Consider the following 17,624-nt stretch of genomic DNA (forward strand, 5'->3'; position numbering starts at 1 on the left):
TATACTTCTAATGGATTTTGCTTACTTTCTAGAATGAGGGGAGAAGGGGAGGGAGAGACCGATACGGAGAATGTCGGTACTCACAGGAGATTTAATTATGGTGAACGTTTATTCAGAAAATGATCAGCGTTGGGGGTCTTTGCTTGACTAAGGTCCCAAGTAAGCCCCGAAACATTGCTCACCTTCTGAATGAGCGTTCTGAACATTACGTAAGAATCCTGCGAGTGCAGCTTTCGACAAGGTCCCGTACTCAACACTCAACCATCGAGATATATAGATATATGTGTATTGTATATGCAGTATAGAAAAAAAAGCAGACTCTCTTGGAAGCCGAAACGTCAAAGTTATGGTGGGTGAAAAAGGTGACAACTAACCCCCCCCCCACCCCCCACCATATAGCAAATAAAAAGATCACCTGTGAGCACATTCACATGTCTTAGGTCTGCAACCCCTGCCTTTCACCATTATCACCTAGCATACAGTGCTTCCACTGCGTAAGGGATTCTGGGAAATGACATGCAAATGAGCACACCGTGTCACCTTTGACCTGAAATCCATTTTTACGTGGAACCCTTATAAGCATATGTTCACTGCATTACACAGCTTTCAGCACAGCCTGGGTGTTGATGCAAATCCAGTAAACTTACTCACAGACAGCTGTTTCGATCTTTTGTGTCTCATCAGTGTGAGGCTGGTTGTACTGGCTTTGCCATTTGAAGGCTGGGTAGTTTTTACCACACATTAGATAAGATATCTTTTATATATATATTTAGAATAAATGAGTACTTCAGTATTAGGTGATACCTTTTTTATTTTGTCTAACAATTAGTCATAGGACAAGCTTTCGAGAGTTTTCCTCTCTTCCTCAGGTCAGCAATATATTTTTATTTATTTATAAAAATGTTTTACCAGGAAGTAATACATTGAGAGTTACCTCTCGTTTTCAAGTATGTCCTGGGCACAGAGTTATAAAAAATACATGGTTACGATAAAAGAACAGGGTTATACAGGGAATTCATAGACATTTCATGGACAGATAAAGTTGGAAAATTGGGTACAGGGGATAAAGGGCTTATGTGTTTCAGATAGAAATAGAGCAGCTTCAACATCACTTTAACATCAACTAACATCATATATATTTATATATATTGCCTGGTGCACACATGTATTGAATAGGAAATGCTAACTTGGTATGGGGTGCAGGCAGAAGGACTCTGATCACCAAACGGTCCTGGGGGGATGTACAGAGAAAAAAGTATCCGCAGCACTCGCCACGGGAAATGCAATATCACATTTTAATTATACCGCATGGCAGTCACGGGGAGATGGGCGACGTTTCGGAGCCCTAAAGGTCCTTTATCCGCTATTGGCGTTACAGTTACTGATACTGACTTTTATAGTGAATGGAGTTGGCGCCAGAAACGTTGATTGCAGCTACCGCGAGGTAAGTGCCTGCAGGTGTGTGAGGAGCGGGGATAACTCAGCGCGCATGCGCAGCATAAATATACAACAACTGGGGGGAGCAGGGCAAAGGAGCAGCAATGACCACGTCAGAACCACGAAACGTCCCACGGTGATAACGTCAGTGTTACAATTGCGTTGTCCTGACGCGCCATCATCACCAAAAGAGCTCTGGTCGTAGCACCCACTTCACAGCTGAACCCCGAAGCCGTCGACGGCGACCATAGCGACGTGCGTTGTCAAGTGAAGCACCACGCATGCGCGTAAGGGCGATCACTCGGCTGTGTATCCGGAGGCTGTAGTTAGGTGCTGAAGAGCGTCCTTGGCAACCGCACACCACTACAAAAGTCCGTTCTCCAAGGTAGCGTGGTCACAAAGGGCGTATTATAGTCCAAACATAATAAAAATCACATATATACCGCCAAATAGTGACTTCCTCTCACGAAACACTAAAACCAGTAAAAATACATATAAAAAGGGCAGAGACTGGGCAGAACTCACGTGAATACTCCAGAAACAGGAAATGCATATATACTTACATGTACAATGTCCCTAATAAAGAGACTGGGTGTCAGCTGGGACCCAACCTACCCAAAGGTGTCAAACAAGCCGCTGGACATGAGAAAAGCATTACAGTGACTGAATGTTTCTGTGTGCATGGGAGACAGAACTGCGGTGGGCAGCAGGGAGAGAAACCTGCGGCAAGGTAACCAGCTACTGCCTGTGAAGGGTCCTAGGGGATGGCGGGCAGTTGTTTAGAGAAATCTAAGGCTGGGGTCGCAAGATTTTCCAGGGGGGGACGACGGGCAGCGGTTACAGAGGTCCCGCGCTCTTCCCCAAGGCATTTAAATGAAATGGCGGGGGCCCCACGCGAGTCCTCTGTAACTCGCTTACTTTGGCTTCCGCAACTGCCACGTGGTATAATTAAAATGTGATATTGCATTTAAATTGGAGAGTTCTGCGGATGCTCTCTCTGTCTCTCTGTCTCTCTCTCTCTGTCTATTTCTCTCTCTCTCCCCCTCTTCTCTGTCTCTTTCTCTCTCTATTTCTCTCTCTCTCCCCCTCTTCTCTGTCTCTCTGTCTCTCTGTCTCTCTGTCTCTCTGTCTCTCTGTCTCTCTGTCTCTCTCAAATTCAAATCAAATTAGCTTTATTGGCATGACAAACAAACATTTTAGTATTGCCAAAGTGTGAATAATATGGGTGGGGGACAATAATTACACAAATATTAGGGGGTAGGGTATAATGGTTATACAGTACATTCATTATTGGGGGTTGGGTATAATGATTGCAGGGTATGTGGGTAACAGTTACACACAGGGGTGTGGGGGTTAGTGGGCGTCTCTCAGCCTGTGGCAGGCGCTGATGTAGTGTGCATGCATCTATCTCTTCCCTGGACGGAGGTAATAGTGAAGTACAAGTTTGTTTAATAAATCATGTAACAGACACACGTGTGTTTGTGTCAGTGCTTATGTTGGCAATTTTAAACGACCTGCATCTTGGGTGCGTCCCCATAAATGCGAGTGTTATTAACCCTGTAATTTGTGGTACATTAAAGTAATGCGGCGGGAGAACCTCGGGAAGGAGCGACGTGCCCCCCTCCCTGTGCCGCCGGTGATCTGCGCTGCTCTCTCTCCCTTATGTAGATATTAAACCTGCCAACGTGTTTATCACGGCCACCGGCGTGGTGAAGCTGGGGGACTTGGGACTGGGACGCTTCTTCAGCTCCAAAACCACGGCTGCACATTCTCTAGGTAAGCCGCCGGTGTGAGGGGTGCCGGGGCACGCTGACAGCACAGGGGCACGGGGCATGCACGGGGCATGCGGGCAGCACACGGGGCATGCACGCAGCACACGGGCAGCATGGGGCATGCACACGGGCAGCATGGGGCGGGCAGCACGGGGCATGCACGCAGCACACGGGCTGCACACGGGCAGCATGGGGCGGGCAGCACGGGGCATGCACGCAGCACACGGGCAGCACAGGGCGGGCAGCACGGGGCATGCACGCAGCACACGGGCAGCATAGGGTGGGCAGCATGGGGCATGCATGCAGCACACGGGCAGCACGGGGCATGCACGCAGCACACGGGCAGCATGGGGCATACGGGCAGCACGGGGCATGCACGCAGCACACGGGCAGCATGGGGCGGGCAGCATGGGGCATGCATGCAGCACACGGGCAGCACGGGGCATGCACGCAGCACACGGGCAGCATGGGGTGGGCAGCACGGGGCATGCACGCAGCACTGGGCAGCATGGGGCGGGCAGCACGGGGCATGCATGCAGCACACGGGCAGCATGGGGCAGCACGCAGCACACGGGCAGCATGGGGCGGGCAGCACGGGGCATGCACGCAGCACGGGGCAGCATGGGGCGGGCAGCATGGGGCATGCACGCAGCACGGGGCAGCATGGGGCGGGCAGCATGGGGCATGCACGCAGCACACGGACAGCATGGGGCGGGCAGCACGGGGCATGCACGCAGCACACGGGCAGCATGGGGCATGAATGCAGCACACGGGCAGCACGGGGCATGCACACGGGCAGCATGGGGCATGAACGCAGCACGGGGCATGCACAGGCAGCACGGGGCTGTTTAATGACGGCGTCGTTATAATGGGAAGGGGGAAGGCGAAAGCGTTTGCGAGAGGGCAGAGAAAATAATGTTATTGGCAGGGATACGGAGGATGGGTTACAGCGGCTTTGTAACATAACCAGTCCTGTTTATCTGCTCCCCAAAATGTGCAAATTATAAACCACCATTTTTTACCGTGTGTTTTCAAACCAGGTTAGATTTAACCTCTGCATTGCCAGTGGGGATTGCAATGTAAATGATGCCCCCGTCTGCCTGCACTCACCCGCACTCACACTCACCCGCTCTCACCCGCACTCACACTCACCCGCACTCACCCGCACTCACACTCACCCGCACTCACACTCATTTTTTTTTTTTTTTTAATGGTGAGCGCAGTCACATGCCTCAGGTCAGCACCCTGCCTTTCCCCATTATCTCTTGGCATACAGTGCTTCCACTGCAGCCAGGGATTCTGGGTAAAGACATGCAAATGAGCACACACTGTGTCAACTTACCCAGAATCCCTGGCTGCAGTGGAAGCACTGTATGCCAAGAGATAATGGGGAAAGGCAGGGCTGCTGACCTAATGTGCAGGGTATAATATAGAAATATTTCTTTAAAATAAGAAAAACAAACTTCTAATCATTTCTCCTGGTATTAAAGTGCACATAGGCGGAGTACACCCATTTCTCCTGGTATTAAAGTGCACATAGGCAGAGTACACCCATTTCTCCTGGTATTAAAGTGCACATAGACAGAGTACACCCATTTCCAGGAGTAATCTCCGCAAATCCATGCGAATCGCGCAGAAAAATACAACATTGAAAAAAAGGTGTGTGTGTGTTACAAGGAGCTTTTAAACACCTCTTCCCCCACCCCCGTGTTCATTTCAGCAGGTGCAGGTAGACCAGTTGAGGTTATGATGTCCGCTTCTGTTTAACCTCCGGGGATTGGTAGCACCCTCTGCCTTATTGTCTTCTGTCTGAGCGCTCTCACACCAAGGGAGAATCCAGCCTCCAGAGAGTCGGAGCCATTGCTTTTTGGGCTGTTCCATATTGGGGGGTTGCAGCCTTACTTGCCTTGCTGGCTTCATTCCATATTGACAAATACCTTTCCCACTTTAGCTGGGTATATGGTCCAAGATTTCATGGTATAGTTAAACCTACCAGCACAACTATACCTCTTCCTGAGCACCCGCTGCCACCTTCCTGCCACTCAGGCAGTGAGATAAGGATGGGAGGGGAGGAAATATGTGTGTGTCTGTGTATATGACACTATCTATGTACTGGCAATTTGCACATTAATTTACATGCATTATGGATACTTCAACAAATTATTATATATATCATTTTTGAATCTCAATTTTATCATCAAGTAAAAATAGGCGTTACCTGGCCGAGTGCTTTGACATTCCCATATACCTTGGTAAACCTCTCTTTGTTGTTCTGATTTCAGTGGGTACTCCATATTATATGTCGCCGGAGAGGATACACGAGAACGGGTACAACTTCAAGTCGGATATCTGGTCCTTAGGCTGCCTGCTTTATGAGGTAATGGGAAGAGCTGAACCGCCATGATTCCTTTCAATGGGACAATGCGCCCAACTCCTAGTTACTGTATCCTAGCCCTGCCTGCACACACATGGGATGGTATACCGATTTCCGATTTGCAGCCTGTGGTTTGTAACATGTAATAGTCATTATATACCTGCTTTGAAATGGTACGCTTGACAATTGGGTGGGAGAGCAGAGCAGAAATTCAAATGTTTTTGGGGGACAATTTCAGAAGTTCCAAAACATCTGACCACGTTTCTTGAAAGTCCTCCCAAAAAGGTTTCCATCAAAGGCATACATTCCGGAACTTGCTTGTATCTTTCTAAAAAAGAAAATGTCAGGCGCTTCTAATAGAGGTGCAATAAATGTGAATAATAAACCTTATAAAAACCTTTTATAAAAAAGTGCTCATTAATAATAATAAATAAATTATATATATTGAAGTGAACTTCGCTGCTCAACCCTCTGTGGAGAAGATCCAATTGCTCCTGTTGTGGATTGTAGGGAGAAGCTTGTGGGGAGCGCAGATGTCACTATATGTGGGAAAAGAAATATAAATATAGTGTAGTATGTCCTATAGATTCAACAATCAATTCAAAGAGTCACGATTGGGAACTCATACTTTCCCTGTCAGAGATCAGCAGTGGAGATAGTAATGCAGACTTGATCAGTGTGGAGTATGAGGAATCAGCAGCATAATCCCTCAATGTGAAAAGATAACACACTTAGTGCAACATTGCATGTTCCAGTATATTATTTATCAGAGGCAAGAGGTATTGCACTTACATTAGGCACTTTGTGCATAGACACGTAACAATAGTGATGCGCAGCTTGTGTACAGTATGCCTAGAGCCCTGCTCCCAAGGTAGCGTTGTGTCACTTCCGGTCGGTCCGTCGCGTCACTTCCGGTTGCGATCGATCGCAATGATGGAATCACCAGGGAGAAGGGAAGATGCTCTATACACTTCTTAGGCTGCTGCAGGTTCAACTCAACGCGTTTCGCTGGCTTGGCAGCTTCGTCAGGAGTTCAATCTGTGGCATTACACTTCAGAATATATATACCCCTTGATGGCTGAAACCGACGGCCGATAGACGTTGCCCTGAGCTCCTATGTTCAGCTACATGCTCTAAAATAACTTGGTCTTCCCGTTCTGCATTCCACCAGCTTTAGAGCGATCTAGTGCACAAAGTCTATCAGTGCGGAACAAGTCTCTGGACGGGTGACGAGCCACTTCATCCTTGAGATCGTGTTTTAATCTGTGCCAGAAGATCACAGATTGTTCACTATCGGCCGTCGGTTTCAGCCATCAAGGGGTATATATATATTCTGAAGTGTAATGCCACAGATTGAACTCCTGACGAAGCTGCCAAGCCAGCGAAACGCGTTGAGTTGAACCTGCAGCAGCCTAAGAAGTGTATAGAGCATCTTCCCTTCTCCCTGGTGATTCCATCATTGCGATCGATCGCAACCGGAAGTGACGCGACAGACCGACCGGAAGTGACACAACGCTACCTTGGGAGCAGGGCTCTAGGCATACACAAGCTGCGCATCACTATTGTTACGTGTCTATGCACAAAGTGCCTAATGTAAGTGCAATACCTATTGCCTCTGATAAATAATATACTGGAACATGCAATGTTGCACTAAGTGTGTTATCTTTTCACATTGAGGGATTATGCTGCTGATTCCTGATACTCCACACTGATCAAGTCTGCATTACTATCTCCACTGCTGATCTCTTACTGGGAAAGTATGAGTTCCCAATCGTGACTCTTTGAATTGATTGTTGAATCTATAGAACATACTACACTATATTTATATTTCTTTTCCCACATATGGTGACATCTGCGCTCCCCACAAGCTTCTCCCTTGTATCTTTCTAAGTTAGGAGATTCAGAAAATTCATGAACAACATGGCGGATGGGACCAGACAAAGCTTTGATGCTAGTCTGATGATGTCAATGCCCTCGGGAGGGAGAAGCCTGTAAGCAGCGAGGGAAGCAGAGGATTCTGGGAGAGGAGATAACAGGCACAGAGTCTCCCTGACACAGCAATGGTTTGGAATTCAGGAGACAGGGAGGGGTTTTAGAATGACATTTGCGGTCGTGTGTGTAATTGGCCGCTTCTTCTGACACGGTTAATTTGCATTCCGACTAGAGCTACACTCCTTCCAAGTCGCTGCTTCTACCTGCAGGGCGCTGCGTATAACACATGTCCTGTGTTTCCTGTATCTGAGCCATTTGTTCTTCCGTTTCTCAACAGTAAAGATAATTCAACTTCCTGTAATGAAGCAAAGAAAGACCCATTCCCTTCTAAATTTGACATCTACAATTAAAAGCGACAGGGCCATAATCAAAATGAAATTCTTACTTCTCTCTTACAGTATTTGCCCGATTATAGGGTGACCCCGAAAAGATGGTGACCCTCTAATTTTAGAAGCAACTGGAAAGAAAACAGTTTATACACACACATATGTACACACACACACACTCTGTCTGTCTTTCTGTCTGCCTCTGTGTCTCTGTCTGCCTCTGTGTCTCTGTCTGCCTCTGTGTCTCTGTCTGCCTCTGTGTCTCTGTCTCTGTCTGCCTCTGTGTCTCTGTCTGCCTCTGTGTCTCTGTCTCTGTCTGCCTCTGTGTCTCTGTCTGCCTCTGTGTCTCTGTCTGCCTCTGTGTCTCTGTCTGCCTCTGTGTCTCTGTCTGCCTCTGTGTCTCTGTCTCTGTCTGCCTCTGTGTCTCTGTCTGCCTCTGTGTCTCTGTTTCTGTCTGCCTCTGTGTCTCTGTCTCTGTCTGCCTCTGTGTCTCTGTCTCTGTCTGCCTCTGTGTCTCTGTCTCTGTCTGCCTCTTTGTCTCTGTCTGCCTCTGTGTCTCTGCCTCTGTGTCTCTGCCTCTGGCCGTGTCTGTCTGGCCGTGTCTGTCTGTCTCTCTGGCCGTGTCTGTCTGTGTCTCTGCCTTTGTGTCTCTGCCTCTGGCCGTGTCTGTCTGCCTCTGGCCGTGTCTGTCTGTCTCTCTGGCCGTGTCTGTCTGTCTCTCTGGCCGTGTCTGTCTGTCTCTCTGGCCGTGTCTGTCTGTCTCTCTGGCCGTGTCTGTCTGTCTCTCTGGCCGTGTCTGTCTGTCTCTCTGGCCGTGTCTGTCTGTCTCTCTGGCCGTGTCTGTCTGTCTCTCTCTGTTTGAGCTTCCTGCCACAAGCAACATGGCAGCCTCAGTCCCCTAAGGCGGAGCTTCCTCTGTTTTACCCTCTTACCTCAGACATCCGACTGCTGATTGGCTCGCAAAGTGGCTGGGGCCCGATTATAAAGTGAGGATGTACTTTTCAATTTAACAAAAACATCTCCTTATAATCGGGCAAACCCATTTTATATTATATATATATTAAGTTTTATGCAAAACGTTCTAGTCACAATACAGCACGATGCCCCCGTAGCCCCCTGTTTAGGGTTATGAAGCGGTCTCAATCCTATACCCTGCCTTCCTTGGGAGTCTTTAGCCCTCATTCGGGTAATTAGAGCTGAAATGTAACCGGGGGAAAGCACTATTAAATATTATTATTATCGTTGATGTATAAAGCACCAACATATACTGCGGCGAGGTACAACGGAGAACAGAATGATCGAATAAGGACAAACAAGCGCAAACTGATAGCAAAGGTAATTAGGGCCCTGGTCCTCAGAGCTTACAGTCTAAATTAATAGGGGATATAATGGGTGTCCCACAGTGCAGGGGCGGCCAACTCCATTCCTCAAGGGCCACCAGCAAGTCAGGTTTTCAGGATCTCCCGGCTTCAGCACAGGTGGCTCGAAGATGTACTCCCTAAGTCATGGGGTCTGGCGCCCCAGGGGGAGTAGTGGCTACGTTATGGGGTCTGGCGCTCCCAGGGGGAGTAGTGGCTACGTCATGGGGTCTGGCGCTCCAAGGGGGAGGAGTGGCTACGTCATGGGGGCTGGCGGTCCCAGGGGGAGTAGTGGCTACGTCATGGGGTCTGGCGCCCCAGGGGGAGTAGTGGCTGCGTCATGGGGTCTGGCGCCCCAGGGAGAGTAGTGGCTACGTCATCATGGGGTCTGGCGCTCCCAGGGGGAGTAGTGACTACGTCATGGGGTCTGGCGCCCCAGGGGGAGTAGTGGCTACGTCATGGGGGCTGGCGCTCCCAGGGGGAGTAGTGGCTACGTCATGGGGGCTGGCGCTCCCAGGGGGAGTAGTGGCTACGTCATGGGGTCTGGCGCTCCCAAGGGGAGTAGTGGCTACGTCATGGGGGCTGGCGCTCCCAGGGGGAGTAGTGGCTACGTCATGGGGTCTGGCGCTCCCAGGGGGAGTAGTGGCTGCGTCATGGGGTCTGGCGCCCCAGGGGGAGTAGTGGCTACGTCATGGGGGCTGGCGCTCCCAGGGGGAGTAGTGGCTACGTCATGCCTAGGGAAAGCTGCGTTCCCATTATGAAATGGATTAGGACTCTTCTGTTCCCGGGTTGAAGGTCGCCGCGGTCCCATAACCACTTTCAAGAGCGGCCTCTCCAGAATTTAAACTTGATTTACCCTATTAAGCGTACCAGAACCTTGACAAAGGTTATCGTGTAGGCAGCACTCTCAGAATTTTTATTGAAAAGAATAGTTTTCTCCGATGGATGGATGCACGCACGGAGAGAAGAGTACCGGACTGTATCTCGCTCTATACGCCCAGAGTCGTGAAGAGAAAATGTTTTCTCCAGCACTCGCTCCAGGTAAAGAACATTTTTTGTCTACAGTTTAAAAATATCCGAAATTTGTGCCAAAAAGTAACAAAATACCATCTTATGTTGAGCATAGCAAAAACAGAACTCACCGCAGCGTATCACACGTGCCAAAGCTTTTCACTTTCACATCAGTTTGAAGTCCCTTGTAAATTTCCAGAATAAATATGCATCACCTATTGGTGGGCATTAGTATATCAATGCCCCAGGCTGGTTGGTAGGCAGCAGAAGTGGGGTATGTCATTTCTTTGTGCGATATGTCCGACCTACTGTACCGCCATTTTAATTTCCTCACCCTTGTGATGTCGTCACAAACTTTCGTTTAGTTAGGAATCCATACTATTTCCTCTCTTCGTATAATAATACCCAGCATACATCTCTTCGTATTTCTTTGCGTTGCTTGAAGCGTCTGCATTATCGTCACATTTAGGGTCCAAGTTTCACCCTCATACATGAGCGCGTGCAGAATACACGGGTCAAACACTCTCCTCTTGAGGCACAGGGGAAGGTTCCCTTGTAATATTGTCTTGTTTCTCCTGAACGCCGCCCTCCCATCTCCATTCTCCTATTGATTTCATTAGAAAGGTTCCCAGCCATTGTTACTTGCCGGCCAAGGTAGACATGGTCTTCCACTTCTTCTAGTTCTATTCCTTTCGATCTCTGTAGAGATGACACATCTGTTGACCCCTTTGGTCTCGCTGCGCGTCATACGGAGGCCACACTCTTACTTACTTCAGCGAGTTCTCCGATGTGTTGCTGGAGATCTTCTGGTCTTGTGGCAAAAATAACAATGTTATCTGCAAATCGGAGGTGACTCAAATATTCTCCTTAGATTTTGATTTCTTTTTCTTCCCAATTCAATGTCTTGAACAATTCTTTAAGTGTTGCAGTGATAAGCTTTGGTGGCAGTGTCTCCTGGCCGCTCTCCCTCGCCGATCCTTATCTCGCGTGCATCTCCATGTAATGTAATGGTGGATGTGACGTTCTGGTAACTGTTCTTTATAATATCAATGCACGCGTCTTCAGCACTTTGTCTTCTTCGTGTATTTAGGACCACTGAGGTGTAAACAAAAGCAAATGCTTTTTTGTAAACTAAAATATATATATGTTAAGCAAAGAAAAAAATAATTTCGATCTAAAATGGTAGAAAACACATCTTTCTAGCCCAATTTATTCCTTTTCCTAATCATTTTATAATCGCCTTATGGAGCTTCCTGTCGACATCCTAAATAAAGTCATCATTTAGATCAGTTCTGGGAAGGTGTATGTATATATGTATGTGTGTGTGTATATATATATATATATATATATATATATATATATATATATATATATATATATATATATATATATATATATAGCAACTGTAAATATTACTGTATGTTCATTTGCATGTCTTAGGCAGGTCTGCAACCCTGTCTTTCCCCATTATCGCCCAGCATACAGCGCTTCCACTGCAGCAAGGGATTCTGGGAAATGACATGCAAATGAGCACTCAGTGCCACCTCAGTGCTATATATATATATATATATATATATATATATATATATATATATATATATATATACAAATACAACTGTATGCTCATCTGCATGTCTTAGGCAGGTCTGCAACCCCGCCTTTCCCCATTATCACCCAGCATACAGCACTTCCACTGCAGCAAGGGATTCTGGGAAATGACATGCAAATGAGCACACAGTGTCACCTTTTGCCTCAATAACCATTTTAAACAAGGTTCCCTATAGGCTTAAGCTTGCTGCATGGTCACAGAGATACACTGATCTCTTCTTCCGGCGATGTTACAATGAATGAAGCAAGCAAAAGCTATACTATAAACAGTGTCTCTTGGAATGTTATCTGTGCTGGTCCTTCCCCCGGTGTATACAAAAGAAAACTTATCAAAATGTGGCGCTCTAAATAATCAAATATTTACCAGTGGTAATAGTGTAAAAAATATAAAATTAATAATACACAGTGATACTTATACAAACATATAGGAAGATGCAGCTGTGACCCTGTTGAGGTTTGGTCGGTCAATCCTCGTGGTGTATAGTGGCGATGAAGTCTCCGGGAAGCGCAATATATGTAAAGAAAAATATATAGTGATAGTGCAATATTGTAAAAATTAAGCTCAGAAAATGATGACCTGGCTCTCTATTATATACTCACAAACGTGAGAGGTTCTGCAGGCACATAAAGGTATCTTTTAGGGACGCTCTTAGTTGTCACTCAATCACCAGGAGATGCAGAAATCAATATTTCCCCGAATAGATAGACTCCTAGGGACCTTATTTAAAAGATACAACCGGACATAGTGCAGACCATATATATAGTTTATATATTATAGGTGGATCAAATTACACTCACATGGTTTCAGATACAAGCAAGCATTTAGATCTCAATGGATCTCTCTGGCCGGGTGGATGGTATCTCCGCTTCCCCTCTCTCGTGGCGTGCGTTCCACCGGTGCGTTCCAATCAACCGGAAGTGATGTCATCCGCTGCGTCCACTTCCTGGGATTCCGGCCGGCTCAGGGGAAAAAACGTCACTCTACGCGTTTCACCACATAGGTTTCATCAGGAGGCTTAAGCTTGCTGCATGGTCACAGCTTTGAGCATAGCCAGGGTTAAGGTGCATATGGTTTTTGAGGCAAAAAGTGACACTGTGTGCTCATTTGCATGTCATTTCCCAGAATCCCTTGCTGCAGTGGAAGTGCTGTATGCTGGGTGATAATGGGGAAAGGCGGGGTTGCAGACCTGCCTAAGACATGCAGATGAGCATACAGTTGTATTTGCATATTTGCTTTCCTGTGGAGGGTTTTTGTCACTTTTTTTACTCACCATAACTTAACTCAGTATTATGGTATATATATATATATATATATATATATATTAGCGAGATGAACTGAGCTAATTGACCCTTGTACTAAAGACCCCGTCTGCTTTTAAAGCGGCTATAATCCTAATTAATTGCCTGTGCTTGCAGTGAGAATTTCAGCGGGTCGCACCTTTGTCGTCCACTGCTTCCCGCTTGTTAGTAACGTGCGCGCTTTTTATTCCCAGTATAATAATGCACGATACCTGGAGTGCAAAGCCCAGTCACCATCATCAAAAGTGCAATTTGCACGCAGGAAAATGAGACCGCTTTTAATCTCCCCCCCCCCCCCCCCTGTTTTCTTAATTGAAGGAATAAATGAATATCAAGAAATTGCAGAAGTTTTCTTCTACACTCTTTGATTGCCCAGCTTTTAATTGATGAGGCTTTTAATTAAGAGGAAGAAGTTGTGCTTTTAGTCCACGGACCTTTACATGTGAACGCGGGTAGTGTTCCCTTTCTTGTTGTGTTGGTGTTGCGCACGGAGACGGCGTTCTTTACAAGGTTGTGAGTTGCTGTCTTTTCTTACACAGAGAGGGGGGGGCAGGAGATAGGAAGGTGAGAGATGGAGAGAGAGGGGGTGAATGGGGGAGAGAAAGAGGGGGTTAAGGGGGAGGGGGAGGGAGAGGGCTTGAAGGAAGAGAGGGGTTGAAGGGGGAAGAGAGGGGGGTTGAAGGGGGAAGAGGGGGGGGCGAAGAGAGGAAAGGGGGGTGCAAGGGATATGGGTTGGAGGAGGAGATAAGAGGGGGAAGAATGGGGAGGGGGGTTGGTGAAGGTGCAGAGAGGGAGGGGGTGAAGGGGGGGAAGAGAGGGTCTGATGGGGGAGAGAGGGTAGAAGGAGAGGTCAGTGGGTAAAGGGGGGGGGAGAGATATACGAGGGAAGGGGCAGGAGAGATAAATGGGGCGAGAGAAGGAGCGCTACCAGCCTTAAAGACCAGACAGTGGGATCCTGTCCTTTGAAGACTCCCCCAGAATACTAATCAGGCCACGGAGGTCAGAAGAGCGAGGCAATCATTTCCCAAGATCAGCTCGGTGTGGAGGATCAAATTAGCCTGAAAAATTCTGCTGCCAGAGGAGAGGGAGATGGGGAGGGGGGGGAGAGACGAGGGGAGGGAGGGAGGGAGAGGGGGAGAAGCAGCTGTCAGGAGCAGCTGAGAAGATACACTAATGAAGTAGATGAATAGTGGAAAAGCTTCAAAATAAAAACAGGACAGTTGACATTTTTCATCTGTCAAAGCAGGAGATGCATGAAATATACAAGTGGTGGTGATCCCCCCGGGGGGCGCGATGCGCCACGTTATACTGTTACAGTGTGTGTGGTATTAACCTGCTCCCTGGCAGGGGGGCTACAGGGGGATCTCACGCTGCCCCCATACACGGAGGCTTGTGCTGTGTGTGTGTGTGTGAGTTTATGTACTGTGTGTGTGTGTGTGTGTGTGTGTGTGTGGTATTAACCTGCTCCCTGGCAGGGGGGCTACAGGGGGATCTCACGCTGCCCCCATACACGGAGGCTTGTGCTGTGTGTGTGTGTGTACTGTGTGTGTGTGTACTGTGTCTGTGTGTGTGTGTGTGTGTGTGTATATGTACTGTGTGTGTGTGTGTGTGTGTGTGTGTGTGTGTGTGGTATTAACCTGCTCCCTGGCAGGGGGGCTGCAGGGGGATCTCACGCTGCCCCCATACACGGAGGCTTGTGCTGTGTGTGTGTGTGTGTGTGTGTGTGTGAGTGTATGTACTGTGTGTGTGTGTACTGTGTGTGTGTGTGTGTACTGTGTGTGTGTGTGTGTATGTACTGTGTGTGTGTGTGTGTGTGTATGTACTGTGTGTGTGTGTGTGTGTGTGTGTGTGTATATGTACTGTGTGTGTGGTATTAACCTGCTCCCTGGCAGGGGGGCTGCAGGGGGATCTCACGCTGCCCCGATACATGGAGGCTTGTGCTGTGTGTACTGTGTGTGTATGTACTGTGTGAGTGTGTGTGTGTGTGTGTGTACTGTATCTGTACTGTGTGTATACTGTATAGTGTGTGTGTGTATGTACTGTGTGTGTGTGTCGAAATGTGAAACAGTCATGATATAAATGTAATATTATTTAAAAGGTGCATGTGTGTGTATATATATATATATATATATGTGTGTGTGTGTGTGTGTATATATATATATATATATATAAAAAGCAGAAAATAGCCGTGTTAGTCCAGTTGCGATATTCTGCACTATATATATATATACACACACATATATATATATATATACACACACACACGCACCTTTTAAATAATATTACATTTATATCATGACTGTTTCACATTTCGACATACACACACACACACACACACACACACACACACACACACAGTATATATATATATTGTGTGTGTACATATATACACACACACACACATGTGTCTGTGTATATATGTGTATATGTAGACAGACGTGTATACATTATATGCATGTAATTGTGTGTTCATAAATATATTAATATTCGTGGAAGTGCGTGCACAGTGTGTATTTAAATTACTTACATATATTATTATTGTTTTAAAGTGTGTTCGTAATTGTAAGTGTAACTATCTAAATGTGTGTGTTTTTATAATACCTTTGTATCAATCTACCAAGCTGTATTACCAGGACTACGTCCGCTAATGAATGGAGTTGGGGTTATGAGGAGTAGTGACAGGCGGGGCATATTTTAATGGGCTATTCCTGCGTTTCTGTTCCTCCGACGCGGGATTTAATGATTTGCTTACATTTGACGCTTCCGAAAAGGATCAGGCAGCTTTTTCAAAGCTTACTTCAACAGCAACTGTTTCTCATCATCCACCCCGGGAGGGAATGGAAACTCCATTCTCACTGTATCTGTGATTTTTATGGGGGAGGGGGGGTTTGTCGTAATTTTGGGTTCATTTTGCGTTGCTTGCTCCTTTTATCAGCAAACGCATCAATATGTGGGATGAGCTGTGAGGATTTAGGCTGGGGAACTGCTTTGCCGAAAGGCGACGTGCTGCACTGTATGAAGATTTGAGTATTACCGCCGTGTTGTGTTAAAGGGGATTCCCTAAATAAAGGGTGTTAGACGGAGGTGGTATATGGAAGTTTGCAGCCTGGGGCGTGAACGTTTAATAGCTTTCCATCTATATTTGCGGTTTTGAGTTGTTTTTATAGCTCAGGGCTGCTCAACTACAGTCTTGAACCCCCTTCCCACCCCCACCCAACAGGTCAGGTGTTAAGAATATCCCTGCTTCAGCACAGGTGGTTCAATCATCTAGTGTGTGGCAGAGTTAATTTTGGAGGTGAAGATTTGAGGAAGATCTGGACTCTGCACAACAACTCTGCAGCTGTGAGAAATTAACTATACAAAAGCTGTGATTCTTTGTACCCTTTCTATCCCCCAGTACCTGGGAAGTCTCTCCTCCTGCATCTCACTATGCCCTCACTACTGCTTTTGCTGTTTACTGTTTCCTCACTCCTTTGTGAATGTCGCTGTTCTCTCCAACTTCCCCACTCCCCATTGCTTCCCATTATTTATACACCTCTCTCCCAACAACTTCTTGACCCCTCAATAAAAAAACACCCACACAAATCCTCTATTCACACCCTCTATCTACTCCTTCCTGCTGCTGGGGATCTCCCCTAAGTCTGAACCCAGACATACACACCTGCTCTCACCCACACCTCCCTGCCATCTCTTCCCCTGTAAATGGTGTTAACCTTTTCATTTTAATACCGACTAACCTTAATACTTGCCCCACAAATCAAGCATCCCAATACCCTGCACTCATGGCTATTGTCCCACAGTCAGTCACTCCTACCACCCATTGTGACCAAGCACACCCATCTACAGCACTTACTCCCTCACCTACTGTCTCTGTAAGTTTCCCATCAAACCTCTTAGATTGTAAGCTCTTCGGGGCAGGGATTTCCTTTCCTATTGTCTGATTTTGTTGCACTTATTGTATTATTATAATTCCCTGTACTGTATTCTTTGTGAAGCGCTGAGTACACTTTTGACGCTATATAAATAACGACATACAGTACAATACAATCAGTGGCTCGGTCATTGATTGGTGGCCATCTCCAGTCCTCAAGGGCCACCAACAGATTGGGTTATAAGGATATCCCAGCTTCAGCACAGGTGGCTCAATCCGTGCCTCTTCTCAGGGATCTCCTGACAATTTGACCTGTTGGGGGGGACGGGCGGGGGGGGGGGGTGCCTTGAGCCCCCCTGTTATAAATAAAACAGACGCGAGGACCTGAAACTGGGATGGTAGCAGGGTTTGCCGTGACCCTTTCCGTGGTCCCCGGGAGAAGGGGTTATACATTTGGAGACACCAGGCTGCACACAGCAGATGCTTGTAGGCCGGTTCCCAGTCCCTAATCCTGCCCAGCACTGTGTAAGACACCGCGGCTTTGTGTTTCTGCTGCGGAAATCTACCGTTCCACTG

At 47.2% G+C, this 17,624-nt stretch overlaps 1 protein-coding gene across 6 annotated transcripts in view; it reads left to right on the plus strand.

The window, feature by feature from the left end:
* NEK7 (NIMA related kinase 7) overlaps nt 1–17,624 on the plus strand; it is a 96,121-nt gene that overhangs the window by 51,887 nt on the left and 26,610 nt on the right. For all 6 annotated transcript variants that reach the window (XM_075617053.1, XM_075617058.1, XM_075617057.1 and 3 more), the window contains 2 exons: nt 3,106–3,213; nt 5,492–5,586. In XM_075617053.1, coding sequence (XP_075473168.1) covers nt 3,106–3,213; nt 5,492–5,586 — 203 coding nt within the window. The remainder of the gene's footprint in view (nt 1–3,105; nt 3,214–5,491; nt 5,587–17,624) is intronic.

Source organism: Ascaphus truei, chromosome 10 (assembly GCF_040206685.1).
Source record: "Ascaphus truei isolate aAscTru1 chromosome 10, aAscTru1.hap1, whole genome shotgun sequence".
NCBI classification, from domain to species: Eukaryota; Metazoa; Chordata; class Amphibia; order Anura; family Ascaphidae; genus Ascaphus; species Ascaphus truei.